Genomic DNA, 21,548 nt, shown 5'->3' with positions numbered 1-21,548 from the left:
TCTCATAGTTGTTAAGATCTTTCCATCTTCATGACCACTTTCCAGCCCAGGCGAATTTGTGAGGTAACACCTGTTAGTTCTTTCTCTGCCATTATTCCTCAAAACTAATGTGGCTTCTTGGGGAAGCAAGCTATAGTTTCATTCTGAAAATTCTGCTTAGAATTTTCTACTACACATTTATGTTGTTTCCAAAAATCTTCCATTCCTTTCATCATGTTTATCATCTCATATAATATATTGTCTTATTATGCCCACCTTGCATCATATCTTGTATTGAATTAATTGTGAAGTTAAATGTTATCAGACTCTGAATTTAATGGTCTTATCCTCTTCCTGAGACCTCTGGATGCTAAATTAATTTGCTTTCTTCTGCTGTGTTTGGCAGGGGGACATAGTGGCGGGAGGGATCACAAGAGACATCTACTCCTAATTTCTGCCATGCAGGAAGATACACTCTGAGAAATGGCCATTGAGGCTGGATCTATACTGCCATATAACCCAGATTATCAAATCAGATAATCCAGATTATCTGCTTTGAAATGGATTATATGAGTCTACACCACCATATAATCATAGAATCATAGAATTGGAAGAGATCTTGTGAGCCATCCAGTCCAACTCCCCTGCCAAGAAGCAGGAAAATTGCATTCAAAGCACCCCTGACAGCCATCATGTCTCCTCTCAGCCTTCTCTTCTACAGGCTAAACATGTCCAGCTCTTTAAGCTGCTCCTCATAGGGCTTGTTCTCCAGACCCTTGATCATTTTAGTCGCTTTTCTCTGGAATACATTCTAGCTTGTCAACATCTTCCTTCAATTGCGGTACCCAGAATTGCACGCAGTGTGATTCCAGATGTGGTCTGACCAAAGCAGAATAGAGAGATAGCATGACTTCCCTGGATCTAGACACTATACTCCTATTTATGCAGGCCAAAATCCCATTAGTTTTATAGCTGCCACATCACATTGTTGGCTCATGTTTAACTTGTTGTCCGCGAGGCCTCCAATATCTTTTTAACACGTACTGCTGTCGGATCAGGTGCTCCCCATTCTGTTCAAAGCAGATAATCTGGATTATATATGGCAGTGTAGATAGGACCTGAAGGTGCAGCTACACTGTAGAATTAATGTAGTTTGACACCACTTTAATTGCTATGACTCTATGCTGTGGGATTCTGGGAATCCTTAGATGTGTTGTTTGTTGAGGCACTAACATTCTTTGGCAGACCTTGTAAAATGACAACTCTCATGAATCCATAGTATTCATCCATGGCAGTTAAAGTGGTATCAAACTACATTAATTCTACAGTGTAGATGCGCTATAAGTTTATGTTTAAAAACCATCAAAGAAGAACAGTTCACCATTCCTTGGGGCAGTCTAGTCCATTGTCTTTTTTACCATCAAGAAGTTTAGGTAAACTCCATTCATTAACCAGTGAATCTGCTATAGCCATTCTTGTCTTTCTCTTGGGTCCTCCGTACCATCAGTGACCTTGGAAAAATACTTCTATATCAAAAACAACAAGATTCCTGTTGCATCTTCAGGCAAAGATGAGCCACTTCCAGATGTTTTAGGCTGTGCAGGACCTATTATCCCTCTCAATTGTTATCTTGGCTAGGGCAGTTAGACATTATAGTCCATCAACACCTGGAAGCCCTCCACTATTCTCATTTTTGCTCTGCATGCTTAACGAAGACAAGAAGTAAACAACAAGCCTGCCATGACAAATTACCCATTCTTCCTTTTCAAAGTCAGATCAGAGCATCATCTGGGGTGACCAGTTGTCCTTGGGAGATAAAATAAAAGTGGAAGAAGTGGGACTGACAAACGGGTAATCCCGAAGATGTAAAAATTAGAAGTCAGCAGATGATAGACTTTAGTCAGCTTTCTTGCCATTTCACTTGGCTATCATTCATGTGTGAAGCAATGAATGTGTGGGTGCCAACCACAGACAGCATGAATAGGATATGTTGATTAAGGCATTGCCAGCTCTTTAAAATGACCATGCTCCTGTTCCTCTTCCTTGCTCACAAAGACAAAAAGCAAATAAAGATTTGCCTGGTGTGTAACAATGAATGGGGGAATCCTCACCACCCTAATTTTAGCAGGATAGCTGATACTGAAAGCACACAGCCAAAGCCAGTTAGAAGGTGATAACATGAAGATGTTCAGCACAAAGTGGGAACAGGGAAAGTATAATGACAAGAACAAATGGGATGAGGGGAGGGACAATTGTTGCGTAGATGATATAGAGGCATAGGGACAGTGAGTATGATCCATAATGTTTGCCCCAAAAGTCTCTCAAACAAAATCCATCTAATTTACAACCTGAACCATAAACAGTTCCATTTGCAAAGCAATTGAGTTTGCAAACTTATATAAAGGTAAAGGGGGTTGGTGCTCATCTCTATTTCTAAGCCGAAGAGCCGGCGTTGTCCATAGACATCTCCAAGGTCATGTGGCCAGCATGACTGCATGGAGCACCGTTACTTTCCTGCTGGACCTATTGATCTACTCACATTTGCATGTTTTCAAACTGCTAGGTTGGCAGGAGCTGGGGCTAACAGCGGGCGCTCATTCCGTTCCTGGGATTTGCACCTGGGACCTTTTGGTCTGCAAGTTCAGCAGCTCAGCACTTTAACACACTGTGCAACCAGGGGCCCCATAAACTTATTTAAAACAGGAGCTTAAATTATGCAGTTCTCCAAATATAGGCTTTAGGATTCTCAAAACCTGTAGTCTTAAAGTAACCTCTCCCAGCTGTGAAATGCATGGTAGTAAAGAGAATGTCACTTGCATTAGGAAGTGCAGCTACATCAGTTCTTTCAATGCATCATAACACCTCCAACATGTTTGGTCATTACTCCATCTCTTACTCATCACTTTATGGGAGAGGGCCTTCTCTGTTATGGTATCCCAGTTATGGAATGACCTCCCCATAAAGGCACAAAGGGCACCTAAATAGCTGTCATTCCAGTGCTAAGTGGAAACAGTGGAGTTTATAAAATGTTTTAGAGCCTAACTGGTTTTAAACAGATACACAATTGCATCAGGTTTTTTTATTGTTTTAATGTATTGTAACTGGGTTCAATCTCTCTTCTTTTAACTTGTCGTATTGTTAGATATGTGTTTAGCCTTATGAAATCATATTACCATTTGTTTTAAATTGATCATAGTGCCTTATAGTAGGCTGCTCTGAAATCTTCAATTAGATCTTCAGTTGGCCCTTTATATCTTATGGGTATTGATTCCAGGACCCAGTACAAAAACCCAAATCCAAGTCTCCACCCTGACAACCAGTGGCAAAGGGGATGTCTGCCTGTCATGTGTGTCAACTGCCATGGAAAAGACTGGAAGGTGGCTCCCCAGTCTCTGTCAAACTTCAGTTTACCTTAAGTCCACTAGACTTGAATTTTGATCAGCCCCCCCCCCTCCTTCCTTCCCTTCCCTTCCTTTAAACCTGTCTTCCAGCCTACCTTAGCAGCTTCTTCATCCTCAGCAGAGGAGCACTGCAGAACAGCTTCTATCAGAGTACTTTTGCAAGATCACCATAGAGCAGGCAGGGCTGGAGAGAAATGAGACATCTCGAGCTTCTTTTTTAAAAAAAATCAGTGAGTGGTTGGTTGAATCTGCTGATGAAATACTCATGGCATGAATATAAAAAGCAAACTCTCCCTCCCTCCCTCTCTATCAGTGGTCCCCAACCTGTAGTCTGTGGACCACCAGTGGTCTTCAAGAACTAAAATATGGTCCATGGCCTCACCATTACTACACCATTGCAACAAAAGCGACTAGTCTCATGAAACCATCTTTTAGTGCCGAAACAACGGGGATGTCGGGGGGGGGGAGAGGCTGACTACTCATGAAAAGCACGTCAAGTCTCCTGACTGTTGCTTCTCCTTCTCTTCTCTCCCCCTGAGCACCATGTGGTGCCTGGAAGCGGGGCACCTTGGTGCCTTCGTTTTTAGGCCTGTTCCTGGCGTTATTTGGGGTGCTGATTCAGAAAATTGGATAGACCACATCAGTTCTAGATTATTAAAGATGGTTTTCTATGAGCGAGCAGATGGCGACTACTGGATGGCATATGTTCGGTATCAGAAACTAGAGCTGATGTCATATATCCAATGCAATTATCTGATTCAGCACCCCAAATAACCAAACCGAATCTAAAGTTGACCAAAAACTGATTCATAACCCTTTTGGTACTAATGTTGGAGAGTGGTTCCTGGTCAAAGTGGTCCTTGGTCAAAAAAAAAGGTTGGGAACCACTGCTCTAGATAGATAGTTATCAGCCCATGGATATGAAAAATCAGATAGGAAAGCTGGCTTTCCATATCTGTGGGTTCCACTTCTGCAGAAGGAATATCGTATTTACTCAAGCCATAACATGTAATGTGCATCTCAATTTTGAAGGTACACATTACAAAATAAATGGATTTGCTATCAAATATAATGTGCCCAATGGTGCAAGCATAGCATGTCAGAGAGGCAGGCAGCATGAAAGAAGCTATGCTCCTCTGTGAGGCCAAGACTGGCAAACTCACCAGCCTCACATGATTCCCAGCTCGTCTTATTCATGAGCCCTTCAAAACTTTCTCCTCAGTTTTCAAGGCTTTGTGAATGAGGCCAGTTGGGAAGAGCACAGGACAGAGCCTTGGGGGTTGGTGAGCAAGACACCCTGAAGGTTGCCAGGGAGGCAGAATTCCCAGCCAACTGGGTCGGCAGCTGGTTGCTCCTCCTCCTCCTTCGGCCACCATAAAGTTCCGTCTGGCCTTTGGATTCCTCCAGGCCTTTTCACATAATTGGGTTTATTCTAGTATGGCATCAAATCTAATGTGCCCCTCAATTTTGAAACGTTATTTAACCAAAAAGGGTAGCATAAGACTTGAATAAATATGGTATATATATTATGCAGATGTGAAATCTGCAGGTATGCAAAGCTAAAAATTTTATATAAATAGTCCTTGCCACACTGTCCTTGCCTTGCCCCATGGAGAGCAAACCACATGATACCAATCAGCCTGTGGACCAGGCATGCCTCTCTTGCCTCACATGCTCTTCAGACCACAAACAGGGGAATTTCCTGTTCCAAGAAACCATTCACAAAATAGCTTTGTGGCAGAGGGGGCACTCAAGGCGGGGAAGTCCAGCAGACAGCAACAGTTGCAATATGAAATAGGAAGGAAAATGTGGCTGGGAAAAAAAGAGTTTTAATTAGCCAAGACATAGTTTAGAAACTGAATACATTAACAAGAGGAAGGGAAGCCTTTCTCAACTGTGCCACTACTCCATGCCAGCTGAGAATGATCGCTACCCAGGAATTTGCAAAGCATTTTATACTTGCCATGCTGACTAAGGAAAGTCACATTGTGACTAATGAACTATGGACTTTAAAGTACTGTAGCTGCTGTAACTGATACTTCTAAAACAGTGGTTCTCAACCTGGGTTACCTGTTGTTTTTGACCTTCAACAGCTGGTAAACTGGCTGGGATTTCTGGGAGTTGTAGACCAAAAACATCTGGGGACCCCAGGTTGAGAACCACTGTTCTAAAAGTATCTTGGTCCATGTATGTTATATTTTCCATGTTGTAAAAGGGTTTCACTGTAAAAAATCATCAGCCATTCTCACTATTCCCATCATGCACACACTAAAGTATGAGTGGCCAAGAAAAAGAGTACCACCTAACCATTTAAACAAAATAAAGCATCTGGTTTGAATTGAGGGAATCACCTTTCCCCAGAAAGGTGAGCTGAGTAGTAAATAAATCCAAACTCAAAGGATTTCTTGCATACAACATAGAAGTGTGGGAAGGAAAACCTTTGGCCATCATGCCCACTGCAGTCAATGCTAGTTATGGCAAGCCATAAAGTCCAGGAACACCAAGGTCATTGTTTGAATCTCCTGTCAGCAGAGGCATTGCAGCAAACAGAGTTCTGGTAGTAAAACAACTTTTCAGCCACAAAATCCTCAAGATATTTGCTTAGAGATTGACAGGCTTTATGTATTACACTATGTAACAAAGTTTGAAAAAATTATATTCCTGGTTTGCAAGTGTTATTTTCTATGTTGTAGAAGGCTTTCATGGCCAGAATCACTGGGTTGCTGTGAGATTTCCAAGATGTAAGGCCATGTTCCTGATGTTTCGCCTGCATCTGTGGCAGGATCCTCAGAGGTTGTGAGATATGTTGGAAACTATGCAAGTGGGGTTTATATATATGTGGAATGTTCAGGGTGGAGAAAGAAAAGAACTCTTGTCTGTTTGAGGCAGGTGTGAATGTTGCAATTGGCCACCTTGATTAGCACTGAATAGCCTTTAAGCTTCAAGGTCTGGCTGCTTACTGCCTGGGAAATCCTTTGTTGGGAGGTGTTAGCTGGCCTCAATTCTTTCGTGTCTGGAATTCCCCGTTTACTGAGTGTTGTTCTTTATTTTCTGTCCTGATTTAAGAGTTTTTTTTAATACTGGTAGCCAGATTTTGTTCATTTTCATGGTTTCCACCTTTCTGTTGAAATTGTCTACATGCTTCAGAGAAGCAATTGAAATTCACAAGTATCCACCTGCCTCAAACAGACAAGAGTTCTCTCTCCCATCCTGGACATTTCACAAATATATAAACCCCACTTGCGTAGTTTCCAACAGACCTCACAACCTCTGAGGATGCCTGGCATAGATGCTTCTGGAACATGGCCATGGAGCTTGCAAAACTCACAGCTTATTTCATGTTTAATTGTGCAGCTCTTACTTTGAAAGTAGTTATTATACTCCGGAAACTTCATTTTTGTCACTGCTACAAACCATGTTGAATTGATTGTCTCTATTAGATATTCATTGAAAAACTATAGCAAAATGTGCTCCCTGATGTCCCGCAAAAACCAAGTTTTTGCAGTTTGATAAACTTTTTCTATGTCTTCGTGATAGAACCAATTAGGAAATTACATTTATAACCTAGGAACAAAAATCATGTTACATAGGGTTATTAGGTTTTTTATCTTGTGGCAGCACCTCTGCTGCCACCCATGCTTCTCCCTATGCACTAACTGGCTTGATTCAATGCTATGGAATCATGGGAGTGTCAGTTTTACAAGATATTTAGCCTTAAGTGCTAGTGTACTGGTGCCTCCATACACTACAGCTCCCAGGACTCCATAGCATTGAGCCATGGCAGATAAAGTGGCGTCAAATTGCATTCATTCTACAGTGTAGATGCACCCCTAGCCCCATAAATATAAAATTATAAAACATAAGTTGAAAAGGGGAGGCGGAAGCTCTTTGGGTGAGCTTGCGTGCTTGAATTTGGCCACAGAGAAACGGTTTCGCCCACTTTCTTCTTAATTTTTATGGCCACCAGTTTCGCTCTCACTTCCTGCAAGGATCTGGCCGCTTTCCCAGGGAAGGGAGCCAGCTGCTTCACGCGCCTCCTTCCTCAGCAGGATGCCGCTCCCGGCCCGCCTTGCAGAAGGGCGCCTCGAGGAGAGGGACAGCTCCAGAAATGAAACTTAAGAGTGTTTGGGGAGGACACGTGGTTTACGGGAATGGCATCACCAGGCGCGGCAGAGAGATACCGCTTGCATCACCGAGAGAGCGAGCGCGCGCGCGCGCGAGAGAAAAAAGATGGGCGCGCGCTGCTTTGCAATCGGCTTCGTCTCTGATTGGCGGGCGATGGTGATCACGACCAATCAGAGGCCTCCAGGCTTTGCAATATAAAGCGGCGCGCGGAGCCGGGCGATTATGTTTATGTTTTCTACCATTCCACACCTCACCTGCAATAGCAAGAATCCGGCAAAGAGAAAGGTATTGGTTTTTTTGGTGGGCTTTTTAGCGTATGTTTTGAATGTGAAGGTTGGAAAGCTGCAGATCCAGGATCCTTCCACACAGCCCTATATCTCAGAATATCAAAGCAGAAAGTCCCACGTTATCTGAGTGTGGACTAGATAACCCAGTTCAAAGCAGATTGTGGGATTTTCTGCCTTGCTATTCTGTATGGAAGGGCCCCCAAAGGGATGAAAGCTGGAAGGGCAAGGAAAGTTATTGTCTCGCTCAGGACTTTTAAAAGAACCTTATTGTCAGTGGTTTGCTGTGAGTTTTGCGGGCTGTCTGGCCATGTTCCAGAAGCATTTTCTCATGACGTTTCACCTGAATCTATGGCAGGCATCCTCAGAGGTTGTGAGGTTTTTTGGAAAACTAGGCAAGTGGGGTTTATATACCTGTGGAAAGTCCAGGGTGGGAGAAAGAACTCTTGTCTGTTGGAGGCAAGGGTGAATGTAGCAATTGGCCACCTTGATTAGCATTGAATGGCTTCAAAGTCTGGCTGATTCCTGTCTGGAGGAATCCTTTGTTGGGAGGTGTTAGATGGCCCTGATTCTTTCCTGTCTGGAATTCCCGTTTTCTGAGTGTTGCTCTTTGTTTAGTGACCTGATTTTAGATTTTTTAAAAATACTGATAGCCAGGTTTTGATCATTTTCGTGGTTTTCTCAATTCTGTTGAAATTGTCCACATTCTACTGCAGGCATGGGCAAACTTCGACCCTCCGGGTGTTTTGGACTTCAACTCCCACAATTCCTAACAGCCTACGGCAGTTAGGAATTGTGAGAGTTGAAGTCCAAAACCCCCGGAGGACCGAAGTTTGCCCATGCCTGTTCTATAGCATAGAACCAGGGCAGTTAAAGTGGTGTCAGACTGCATTAATTCCACAGTGTGGATGCGCCTATACAAGCCGATTCGGGACTAAACCGCATTACATTCAGCTGGGTTGAAACGTCAGCCGGTGCTGTTGTTGGTGGGTGGGTGGTCCAGACGACAAGCGGAAGCGCGCGCATGCGCAGTGTGAGTAGAACGGCCCTCCGTCTCCCTTCGTTTAGTTGGGAGTGCAGGGTCCCTCTGGGCTTAGATCCTGAATTGCACTCCATACAAAACCGGACGGGCCCGTTGAGTTCCTTTATTTATTTATTTTTGTCGCTTGTTATGAACAGTTATTTTTGTTTTGTTTTTAATGCTTTTAAAAAAATTGAAGAGTCAGTCAGGCATGGGCATACTTGGGCCCTCCAGGTGTTTTGGACTTCAACTCCCACAATCCCTAACAGCCTACCTGCTGTTAGGAATTGTGGGAGTTGAAGTCCAAAACACCTGGAGGGCCCAAGTTTGCCCATGCCTGGGGTAAGTCATTGGTGCCAGGCTTGCAAAGTCACCCAACCTGCTATAGATGGATCAGAGGTAATGGAAGTGAAAGAACCATTATCAAGTCCATGGATGGGAAATGTTATTAGAATAATAAATAAATAAATAAATAAACTTTGTTTTTAAACCCGCCTTCTCTCCCCAAGGGGACTCAGGGCAAATGCATCATCCATCCATTGAGCCCATCTTTGCTGTGTATTTTACACGTGTGATTTTTCCCTAGCTCACGTGTGTCAGATTCTAAGCCCATGGTCTGAATCGGGCCCTCCATGTCATTTTATGTGGCCCTCCAGATGCTGAAATACAACTCCTGTGTTTTTCATCATTAGGCATCATGGGTTGTGATACAATAATATTTATAATGCTGAAGTTTGTTGTGTTTGGTTAGTGGGGTTTGGGTTTAAATCAGTGGTTCTCAACCTGTGGGTCCCCAGGTTTTTTGGCCTACAACTCCCAGAAATCCCAGCCAGTTTACCAGCTGTTAGGATTTCTGGGAGTTGAAGGCCAAACATCTGGGGACCCACAGATTGAGAACCACTGATTTAAATACAAGGCTTGTGATTATGATGTCTGACTTTAAAACGAACTTTAAACTTTACCCAACCTGAGAGCCACAAGTGTTGTTGGGTTGCAATTCCCATTCTCCCCAGTCCACATGGCGGATAATCAAAAGTGATGGGAGTTGTCATCCAATAACTTCTGGGTGCTTGAATTGGGTAAAAACTAAAGAGCACCAACAACCATGCAAGCAAATTATAGTTGGCACTCTGTATCCACAGATTCTCCGTCTATGGTTTCACTGGTCCATTGAGGACAACCATAAGGCTGATTTGGCCCCTGATTAAAATGAGTTTGACACCCCTGATTTAGATATATAAGTCGCTGCTTGTATGCTGTCAAGTCTACTGATGGGGATTTTCCCGTTTGGTTTATTTCTGGTGATTCAGATTCTTCTATTAATCAACAAGACATCAAGTACCGCAAGCCCAGAAGTCTCCGTTCATTCCTATTCCAACTCTTGAACCCATAATGGCCGCAGCAGCAAACAGAAAGTGAGTGCATGCCTTCAGCAGCCAGATGTATACAAAGTGGGTGGGCACAATAAGACATCTGGAGATCAAGAGGCTGAAAAATATATTTGTTGAATTAAAACTTGCCTTTCAGGTGCTTTGAATTTATGTTGTCATAAGGAATAGCATTTAAAAAATAGCATCATGGGAAATAACCAGAATCTGTGCAACATAATCCTACACTGTGTTGTCAAAGGCTTTCATGGCCAGAATCGCTGGGTTGTGCATTTTCCAGGCTGTATTGCCATGTTCCAAAAGAATTAATTGCAGCATTCACACTGGCCTCCAACACACAAGAGTTCTTTCTCCCACCCTGGACCTTCCACAGATATATAAACCTCTCTTGCTTAATTTTCCAATATGCCTTACAACCTCTGAGGATGTGTGCCATAGATGTGAGCAAAACGTTAGGAGAGAATGCTTCTGGAACATGGCCATACAGCCCAGAAAATGCACAGCAATCCAGTAATCCTACACTGTTTTTGGAAACAAGTTTCACTGTGATTAGCAGGGCTTTTATTTTAATAAGCGTCTCCAGGACTGCAGGCTTATAAGCCAGAGTCTGCCGATAGCCATCCTGGAACTCAGGCCAGTTGTAACACAAGATAATGTTGCAGGGCTGTGTGCTGGCCATTAGATAAATGTCAGAAGGCAGTGCATCCAATGTTTGTTGGTATGCTCTTGAGAGCAAATTAAGACAGGTGTTCCCTTTCTGCTGGCTGGGGAATTCTTGAAAGTCTAGTCCAAAAAAGTAATTTTGCAAATACAAGGGTTCTTTACAGTGCAACATTCTCGAAGAGCCAGTTGATACTGTGTTATTCTCTGATAGGTTCATATGGGAAATGGTGGAGGTGGCAGCCTAGCATGTGTACTGTTTCAACATGCATCAACATCTGGAAGGCCACTGGGAAGAACACCATCTCCCTGGCCATCGATTGGCTACAGAGATATAGCCACGTTCTGTGTAGCTATTTTGAAACATATCAGGGAAAAGGAGCCCATCAATAGCAAGGGAGAAGAAGCCTTGCAAAAGGATGTAGATAATGTCTCTCCAATATCTATAAAAGCATTTAAGTTATATATACAGTATCACCAAAAGGATTCTATTATCTCATACTTCACTATGTTTTAATATCTGATTTTATAGATGTATTTGACTGTTGTACCCTGTTTCTAGCCAAGCTGAGAGGCAGGAAATAAATGGAATTATTATTATTTATGTAGAATATAGAGGGAGTATTTTCCACCACTTGGACAGTGTCTTCAGGTCATTTGAGGTTCTACTGTTTTTCCAGTTACCATTTTATGTTTTTCAGATGGTTAAGGGGGCCTCCATCAAACCAAAGCAGTGCAACATTTAAAGTAAAATGCATTGCCCCTTTTGTGTTAGAAGCAAAAAGATGATGCTACAGTACAGTAACTGTTCAGTACAGATTTGTTCTGCTGACAATGCCAGACATAGTGTGACTAACATCTTACTCCCAAATCCTTCCCTGTTCCAGTTTTCATCTGAATTGGAGCTCTTGAGCCAGCCCTGATCATACCAGATAGCAACTGAAATGCTGCCTTTGCAGCGAAATAGGAAATAGCAATTTCTTCATTTGTTTGATTTTATTTTTGAAATGAATGTACATATACATGGTTGAAACCGATACAGAAGTGTAAATTATTGTACATGAAAACTTAACTTGAAAGAATGTCTCTTTCTTTTAGGAAAAGAGAGGATCTAGTATCAAAACTGTTAGAAAACAATGTGCTTCCAGCAAGAAACAAAACAAAACAACAAACTACTATGGAACTGGGCATTTTTTAAAAATGTAGAATTACAGGTCTAGCCTGACTACACTCTACACACATCATCCCTTATCTTATTGCTTGTTGCAGTAATGCTCAGCCTGTCCTACACCTGGAAGTTAAATATGTTTCCTTTCTATTTCAGTAACCCACAAAAGATCTGCTTTTTTGATTGGCTGGTCAATGAGATCAACAGCAGAGAATATTGGCTCGATGAGGCCCATACAATCTTTTGCATCCCCTGGAAACACAATTCAAGAAAGGATATTGTAGCTGATGATTACAGGATTTTCAAGGTATAATCTCTTCAATCAAGGGTAGTTTCTTGTATGTCCATATTGTTGTTTGTCTTTAAGTAGTTTTCAACTTGTGTTGATCCTGAGGCATCTATCCAGAGTTTTTCCTGGCAAGATTGTTCAGAAGGGGTTTGCATAACACATTTTTCTTTAAACAAATTGGATCAGGACTCTGACATAGAAATGTTTTTCTTCCCACACCATAGGTGTATTTCCTGACTTGAATTGCTCCATCGCTCATAGATTTGCTGTTCTCATTAGGAACAGTTCTTCTTGAGACCATGGTATTAAAACTGTCCACGCATTCAAATACTGTGGTCCCAATTTTGTTTGCTTTCAGCTCTGTACTATTTGTACATTGAATGTTATGTCCAGGGGTTTTTATCTATTTGTTGTAGTAGGGAATGGGGATCCTTGGGTTGTCTGCATAGCTAATTGTGTTTGTTTATTTATTTATTTATTACAGTCTTTCTACCCCACCCTTCTCACCCTTACAGGGACGCAGGGTGGCTTACAATATAAAACACATAAACAGTTACAGTGATATTTCAACTCAATTTAAAATTAAATTACATTAAAACATTCATAAATACACATAAAAATAAATATTTAGGCGCTTTTCAAGTCCAAAACCAGGTCTGTCAATTTCATCCTGAGCCATATATTGTAATTGATATTGCCACTATTAATTGAAAGCCTGGTCCCACAGCCAAGTCTTACCTTTTTTCTGAAAGGAAAGGAGGGAGGGAGCCTGCCTGATTTCACCTGGGAGGGCATTCCATAGGCGGGGGCCCACCACCGAAAAGGCCCTGTCTCTCATCCCTGCCAGCCGCACCGAAAGCAGGCCCCCTCCTGAAGATCTTAAAACACGTGGTGGGTCATAGCGGGAGACACGTTCAGACAAGTAAGCTGGACCGGAACCATTTAAAGCTTTATAGGCTAAAGCCAGTACTTTGAATTGTGCTCGGTAACTAATTGGCAGCCAGTGGAGCAAAGGAGTAGTAAGCTCCCTGTACATCGCTCTGGTTATTCACCTGGCTGCCTCCCATTGTACTAGTTGAAGCTTCCGAACAGTCTTCAAGGGCAGTCCCACGTAGAGTGCATTGCAGTAGTCTAGTCGGGATGTAACAAGAGCATGGACCACCGTGGCCAAGTCTGGCTTCCCAAAGGACAGTTGCAGCTGGCACACAAATTTTAACTGTGCAAAGGCTCCCCTAGCCACCGCTGAGACCTGGAGCTCCAGTCTCAACGATGAGTCTAGGCTCACCCCCAAAGTGCGAACCTGTGCCTTCAGGGGGAGTGTGATCCCATCCAGCACAGGCTGTAACCCTTTACCCTGTGCAGCCTTCCGACTGACCAGGAGGACCTCTGTCTTGTTTGGATTCAATTTCAATTTGTTGGCTCTCATCCAGACCAACACAGCGGCCAAGCACCAGTTCAGGACCTGGACAGCCTCCTTAGTGATAGGTGGGAATGAGTGACAGAGTTGGATATCATCCGCGTAGAGATGACACCACACTCTGAAACTCCTGATGATCTCTCCCAGTGGCTTCATGTTAATATTAAACAACATGGGGGACAATACAGAACCCTGCGGGACCCCACAAGACAATGGTTGGGGCCGAGCAGGAGTTACCCAATAACACTATCTGGGACCGACCCTCCAGGCATGAGTTGAATCATAGAAGCGCAGCAATATCAGAAGGACCACCCATTCACTTCCCTACTCTACTGTTATCCTTACATAATATGAATTCTGCTTGGGACAGGGATTCAAGCAACACAGAGGCCAACTTTCTGCAGCATGGTCCTTTTCACATTTTCTGCATCTCTTATTTCATGTTTTTGGAAAGGAATGGGCTGTAGTCAGCAAAAAATACAATGAACATCAACCAGACCCAAGCAAATGGAAAACCAACTTCCGTTGTGCTTTGAACAGCACAAAGAAATTTAAAGAACTGAAGTCGAATAATCCTGATTATCATGTGTATAGAATCATCTCTCACAATGCTGCACATGCTGCCAACCTTCCTGCTGATAGAAGTAAGTAAGGCAGGGATATCTGTTGATATTCATAATACCCCAAACTCTGTTTGCAAAGTCTTCTTCATTACTTTGGGCAGCTGATCATTTATTTCAATTCATTGGGTCTGGTGAATATAAGGTGTTTATTCCACATCTTTTCATGTAGCTAAGTTTATGTCATGCCCTACATCTCTTGCCCAACTCAACATACACATTTTTACTTGCTCTTCACCTGTTTCACACTTGATTTTACTTTTTATGAAGTACCGCTGAAGCGTCTTCTGCAGAGTACACTATAAACTTAGTATTATGTGTTTACACTGTTTATGTACATGTCTAAAGCAGACACTAGGTGATGTTCAGTAAACATTTATTTTTGCCCAATTTTTCGGGATCCCATTTGGAGTTGGGACCCGCACTTTAAAAGCATGATGTCAGTGATCAGAACAATTGTTCCTGCTGTAACTTTTGTCATGTAGATGTGCATTCTCAGATAAAGTGCCCGTCCTCCAGATTTGACTTTTGCAGATTTGATTAATCTAGTTTCTATAGGAATCTCTACGTCCTCTAATGTGACTCTATGGTCACCTTCTACCAAATAATTTCTCATGGAGTCTTACTGAAGTAACTAGAGATTCCTAAAGAGACCACCTCTCTAGAAATCTGGAGATCCACCAGTATGATCCAGCAGAAATTGACCATAAAGCCATGCTGGAGAAGCTAGATATTCCTAGAGAATGGTTCTGTCAGATAAAAACATAGCATTTTTATTTGCAGTTTTCCACTTTTACTGGAGTCTTGTGCCCCTTATCCTAACAAATGTGGATGGGACTATAACACTATTTTGATTGCACATTCAGTAGTGCAGTATTACAATTCAATGGAAAGGTCATTTAGTACAACCAGCATATAACTCTGCATACAACATTTGAACTCTGTGACTCAGATGTAGGCTCTTGACCACAATTTTCTATTTTAGGCAAAATGGAAAATTTTCTTAGAGGCATCTGCGTTTAACTGATGAAGGGAATGGGGGAAAGAGATTCTGCCTATTTGCAACAAGCTCATGGCAGTCTTGGTTCATTAAACTGTGAGCTGATTCTCCATAAACAATTTATTTTATCCAGATTAGACTGTGGGATCAGCACAAATAGGATCTATGCATGGGATCGGGCAGTTAAAAGGGAGATGTTCCTAAACACATGTATCTTATAACTTAGGACATTAAACTTTTTACTGTCCCCATTAGAGCTGCACTCTAGAGATACTGTTTGTATCTTTTTTCATTTCTTCGGTTTTTTTGTTTTTGTTTTTTGAGGGAACGATGGTGATCATGAGAATGATATGTTACGTATTAGCCCTTCCAGTGAAGGAGTTCAAGGTTCCGACCAGACGACACCTCCACTTCAGGTACAAAGCTGTAGATTGCAATGGGATTGAGGGATCTGAGAGCAGTGAAGCAATTGAGCATCTTCTAATGTTATGATGTTGTAAACCAATGTATTATTCTGAGTGTCATTCAGGGCTACTACCATACCATCCAGAACACACCTAAACCTACCTGATTCTGGAAGTCAAGCAAGGTTGGGAGACTGCTAGAGACCTCCTGGTAGAGTTAGAGAAGAACCCTACCTGAAACAAAATTAGGAGAGGTACTGCCAGTCAGAGTTGACACTATTGGCTTAGATATGCCAATGGTCTGATTCAGCTATAATATAGATTTTTATATTCCTATTAATGACAGCATGGCAATGATTGATGTTAAGGATCTGTCTTTATTCAGTGGGAAGCAAGTCAAATGAAAAAAAAAGGGGGGGAAAGTTCTATCTGACCGGTTTGTCAGGGGACTTTGTTTCCATAGGAATTGATTCTGCAAGCCATTTATATGTAGAACTTTAGATGGACTTCAATTTTCTTTTGGTTACATTGAAGTTGCAAGTCGAATATACAGTAAGTCCTGTGGAATTCTTAGTAGACATATAACCATCATTCCTCCCTGAACTCCATCTGACTTCAGAGTATAAACAGAATCGGGCATGGTTAGAACTTGAATAGAGACCATCAGGAATCTCCAGGTGGAGCTATGAGAATGTTCAAGAGCCATTTCTGGCAATGAGAATCAACAGTGTCTGAGAAAAGCACAACAATTTGTTGATTAGCCAGTTGGCCTTAATCAAGAACAGACAGTACTAACACAACATACATCTAATTCACTTAAAATAAAATACAGATATACAAGTATTTGCCAGCTTGGTGCCAATGTAGCTTAGCCATAGTGCAGAATTTATTGTTATGGTCTCAAAACAGCTCCTTTGCCTACTGGGGAGGGACAAGGGTGGAGCTGTGAAGCAATACTTGATACTTCAAACATTCTTGAAGAACTAATGCACCATGGAGTAGAACAGTGGTTCCCACCTTTTTTTTTACCAGGGCCCACTCTCCAACATTAGAATCAAAAGGGTTACGAATCAGTTTTTGGTCAACTTTAGATTCGGTTTAGTTAATTGGAGTGCTGATTCAGAAAACTTCATTGCATAGACCACATTAGCTCTAGTTTTTGATACAGAAACATTTATTTATTTATCTAGTATGCTATCTAGTAGTCACCATCTATTCACCCACAGAAATCTATCTTTAATAATCTAGAGCTGATGTGGTCTATCCAATGCAATTTTCTGAATCAGCACCCCAAATAACCCTAGGTACAGGCCTAAAACAAAGACACCAAGAAAAAAATTTTTTTGGTTGGGCTTAAGAATTCATATTTAGTACCATCAGGCTCGCTTCCTTTGGCACATCTGATGCTAATCTCCCCCACATGTCTCGCAGACCTTATTTTAGGTCTCGTGGCCCCCAGGTTAGCAGGACTTATTGTAAACTTTGTATTTAAAAACATCAATTAGTTGAAATATGTGGAAGTAGTCAAAGATTTTAGACATTCGTATCGAAGACATTCTAAGTCTGTAGTCTTAATCAAAACCTCTCTTGCTTCTGCTTCACAAAGTTGAAAGACACCTGATCATTGAAAATGGTGTTATGCTCTAGAACATGCTACAAAAGGTGTGATCTAAGGTTGCTGGAGAAGAGTATAAGGCACATTTTTGCATGGCTTCCCTTAAATGTGTGACAAACCTGCTTATTTATCTGTTTTACAGCAGGAGATAAACATTGCCTTTGAAATGCTGTCATTGGAAAATCCAGTCCCAGGTATGATGACCCTAATGATAACTCACTTTTTAGTTTATGACTATAAATGTCATCAGAGGCAGATGCCTATAATAGGGATAGGTTCAGGTAACAACTTTCAAACCCCTATTTAGCACTTTAAAAAATGGGCCACTTTGTCTTGCATTGTTTGTGACCCAAGAACTCAGATTCTAAACTTAAGCTGGGATTCAAATTCCCAAAGAGTGGTGCCTTTCACTGACTAAAAGCCCAGGACCCCTTCCTGGGAGGGACTAGAGTGCCTTCCAGGTTCTTCCTGGAAGAGCAGTGTTATGTGAGATGTCCAATAAGATTCCCTTTCTTCTAACACAACCAACACTTCCTGGGAGATGCTTTAGCTTTGGAGCCTTGTTTGTTGTATTGCTGAAATCATTTCTGACTTATCATGATACCAAAACAAACCTATCATGGTAATTTTTGGCAAGGTTTGTTCTGAAGCTAACAGAGAGTGACTTGCCAAAGACTGAGTGGGTTTCCATGGCCAAGTGGGCATTCAATTTCAAGTTTTCAGAGTTGTGGTCCAGTGCTCAAAGCACCACAGTACTCGGCTCTCAGGAGCGTTGCCAGCTTAACATTGTAAAAAGTTGAAACATCCTCTGCCCGCTTGTATTTAAAGCAAATTGAAATTCCCCCTTTCCCCCAACAGATGAAGTAGAGTCTTACTAATGAACAATACAATGTACTGCTTTACTGAAACATCTAGCAATGAGGCACAGGAGTGAGTTGAGTGACAAAGCTGATGTAACATGTTAGTATTGGGAGGTTATGTTTGCAAGGTGTGACCTAAGCCAAGGAAAGGTCACCTTTCCATAGTATCATCAGCCCCAATGGTATATTATTAGCTACAGTACTATGACCAAATTAATATAAATAGATCAATTCAATATTACTTCATATTTAAAATACCTAGAAAAGTTATTTGTCTTATTATTAAGTTAAGGTTAGTATTCAAGGCTAGCGTCTTTGCTAAAGAGCAAGCATGATGTACTGGTTTGAGCACTGGATTACGACTGTGTAGACCAGTGTTCAAATCTCCATTTGGCTATGAAACCCATTGGGTGACCTTGGGCAAGTCACATTCTCTCAGCTTTAGGGAAATGCAATGCAAACCTCTTCATAATAAATATTGCCAAGAAAAACCCTAGGATAATGTCACCAAAGTCAGAGTAACTTGAGGGCACATAACAACTTCTTTGTTAAATTAACATTTATATTTTGCATTTCTTTTCTGTCTGAATGCACCACTGATATTGCATGAACATAGCCAAGGCTGTACCTGTGTTGGTACCCCATGTAACTGCAGCATGGAGCAAATTGGAGATATCAGCCAAGAACCTGTACATGGTTGTTGCACAGTCAGCTGGCTAAATTTCATATAGACATTCCCTCTCTGTTGGTACAGATAGGTGAGATTGTGGTTGACTCCTTAAGCCAGTGGATTGAGCAAGGGAGCCTCTGCATATGAGGGCCAGTTGTCCCAAGAGGAGACAGAGCACAATGCCATGCTAACCTATGGTCCTGATATCCATGTGTGTGTGTATGCTACAGGACTAAATGTGAATACAGATGAAAATGTTTACCAGTGTAGCAGTGATACGCTCCAGTGGGTTATGCAGCAAGCCAACATGAATATGGATGAAATTCAGACAGTCTCATGGGCTCCTTCTCCCAGTGATCATCCCATAGGTAGGTTGAGATTCACAACTGACAAATGCTTTTTAATTTTTTTATTTAGACAGATTAGAATAAAACCTACATACAAACATACAAAAAAGCAAAAATAAAACCCAACAAGATCATCAACAACAAAAGATTTAAAATACTTTTTCTAGAATGCTATTATATCCTAGACATAAAAACCCCCAATGACTACAAACTGCAAACAATCTATGTTATCTAATCTAATGGCCCTACATTCTCTGTCTGGTGGTTATATTCTCTCAATCTTCTACACCCATTTAGTGAAAAGAAACCATTGGTACATCCATTCTCATATAGTCCAGTAAAACAGTGATGGAGATTTGGCCCCACCTTAGCTGTAGAAACACAATAAATGGGCCCCTGTCTTTCTTAAAGTTAGAGATTTCTCTTTAATCAACATAGTACATTTGTCTATTTCTGCAAGTTCATTCTTTTTTCATAAGCCAATCATCTTGGGGCGGTATCATTGAGTCTTTCCATCTTTGAGCGTAAGTAATTCTTGCTGTCGTTATTATATATAGCAAAATTTATGTATTTGTGCCTAGTGTTTCTGGGCCTTTTTACACCACATATGATCAAAAGTGCCTACCTTTTCCCCAAATTTCCAACAATTATTTTAATCATTTCAAATGCTTCTTAAGCCTTGCCTTTAGTCTTTGGGTTATAAGGCTGACTACTTCATAAATAGCAGATGTATGTAATGTCTTCATGTACAGATGTCTAAATGGACAGGATATAAAGAGAATGTAAAGTTTATGTGTAGAAAGACATTAGATCAACAGGCATGATATTTTGATCTTACAATATTATCATTTTGTCTCTTCCACGTTTTTTTTCTTTCTCCCCAATTCTACAGGTGAAGTTGCTTATCAACAAAACAATACCTATGCTGTCCCTCATGTTGATCAAACTGGCTACCACCACTTGAGGAATAGAGCAGTGAATGAGACAGTTGAAAATAGGTATTATGAAGAGCCATCTAAGTGGCTGCCTGAAATCACAACAGATGTGGTGCATCAATCAACTGCCACACTTGCAGTGCAACAGGCCCAACAAAACTCCCCTGCCCCAAATCAGCTTAATCATTTGGGTGAGTGTGGAATTTATGAATTTACCAAAAAGGAGCACGTCATGTGTCATTCCAGTATCTAAAATTCTCAAGAGATTAGCGCCAAAGAGAGAGATCAGTCACAAATGAATTCTCTTGTATGCCTAGAATAAACTGTTTTTAAAATATGGTTTTATTTAGAACCAGCAAAATACCAGATATTAATTGGATCCATACTTGGCCAACTTTAAAGTTGAGCCAATGCGGACAAAAACCAGCTGAACAAATTAATTTGGAAAAGATACTGTTTTTGACAATAGTGTCTAAAATCAGCTAGATGGTACGGTCAGCAGCTGTTATGGCGTGATTCTGGGAATTGTAGTCTGGGAATGGTAGCGTCAGCATGGTTTAGTGGATTAAGACTGGAGACTAGGGTTCAAATCCATGCTTGGTCATGGAAACCCATTGAGTGACCTTAGGCAAGTCACACTCAACCTCAGAAGGTAGTGAAGGCAAAACCTCCTTCTGAACAAATATTGCCAGGGAAACCCTGTGATTAGTGTTTCCACAAAATAGAAATGACTTCAACATAGACAACAAAAGCAAGTCCAATAATTTCTTAAGGTTTGTTTTAAGCTGAAGGCCCATTTTAGGTGGGCAACAAACAGAAGCATGCCACAAACCTATGTGTGGGGTTGTCAGGACCCAGGCTGCAGAGCACCAATAACCTTACACAGAGGCCAGTCTCTATCTAATATCTTTATTAAAGAAATATATAAAAACAATAAAAACAAGTGAAGAATATAGTTCAGAAGCAGACCTTTCAGATAAGGCCAAATATAGTCCAGAAATGTATTGTCCAATATAAGATATTAGAGTTCAAAGTTGTAATCCACTTGACCGAAACACACACTTTGCCAAGCAATAGTGTGGGGAAATAACAAAGTCTTTATAGTCCAATGAAGCTTGACAACAAGGCTGGAAATAAACTTGATTCTTGACTTGATCCAAGACTTAAAACGAGGCAAACATGAAGCATGAAACAAAGTCCGTGGCAAAACCGTGAGACAAGGCAAGACTTGAAACTTGATCTGGGAAGCAGGGAACAGGGATTACGAAGTCCACACACGATCTCTCTCCTCAAGCTGATCAATTGACTCTGCAAAGTTTCCCTTGCGACAAACACCTATATTGGGTCTCGTTTTCCCGCCAACAG

The 21,548-nt window shown here is 41.5% G+C and overlaps 1 protein-coding gene across 4 annotated transcripts in view; it reads left to right on the top strand.

Annotated features, from left to right (window-relative positions):
• The first annotated feature begins 7,635 nt into the window (after positions 1-7,635).
• The window catches only part of irf7 (interferon regulatory factor 7), a 40,531-nt gene continuing 26,618 nt past the window's right edge, over positions 7,636-21,548 (top strand). For 3 of the 4 annotated variants that reach the window (XM_062967587.1, XM_008108553.3, XM_008108546.3), the window contains exons 1-8: positions 7,636-7,790; positions 10,121-10,225; positions 12,183-12,333; positions 14,187-14,376; positions 15,677-15,768; positions 17,514-17,565; positions 19,132-19,269; positions 20,141-20,374. In XM_062967587.1, the coding sequence (XP_062823657.1) occupies positions 10,203-10,225; positions 12,183-12,333; positions 14,187-14,376; positions 15,677-15,768; positions 17,514-17,565; positions 19,132-19,269; positions 20,141-20,374 (880 nt within the window). In that variant the 5' untranslated portion in view covers positions 7,636-7,790; positions 10,121-10,202. The remainder of the gene's footprint in view (positions 7,791-10,120; positions 10,226-12,182; positions 12,334-14,186; positions 14,377-15,676; positions 15,769-17,513; positions 17,566-19,131; positions 19,270-20,140; positions 20,375-21,548) is intronic. The other variant, XM_008108563.3, reaches the window with a different exon arrangement.

The sequence above is a fragment of the Anolis carolinensis genome, chromosome 1 (genome assembly GCF_035594765.1).
Source record: "Anolis carolinensis isolate JA03-04 chromosome 1, rAnoCar3.1.pri, whole genome shotgun sequence".
NCBI lineage: Eukaryota > Metazoa > Chordata > Lepidosauria > Squamata > Dactyloidae > Anolis > Anolis carolinensis.
This window is presented reverse-complemented; position numbering and strand designations above follow the sequence as displayed.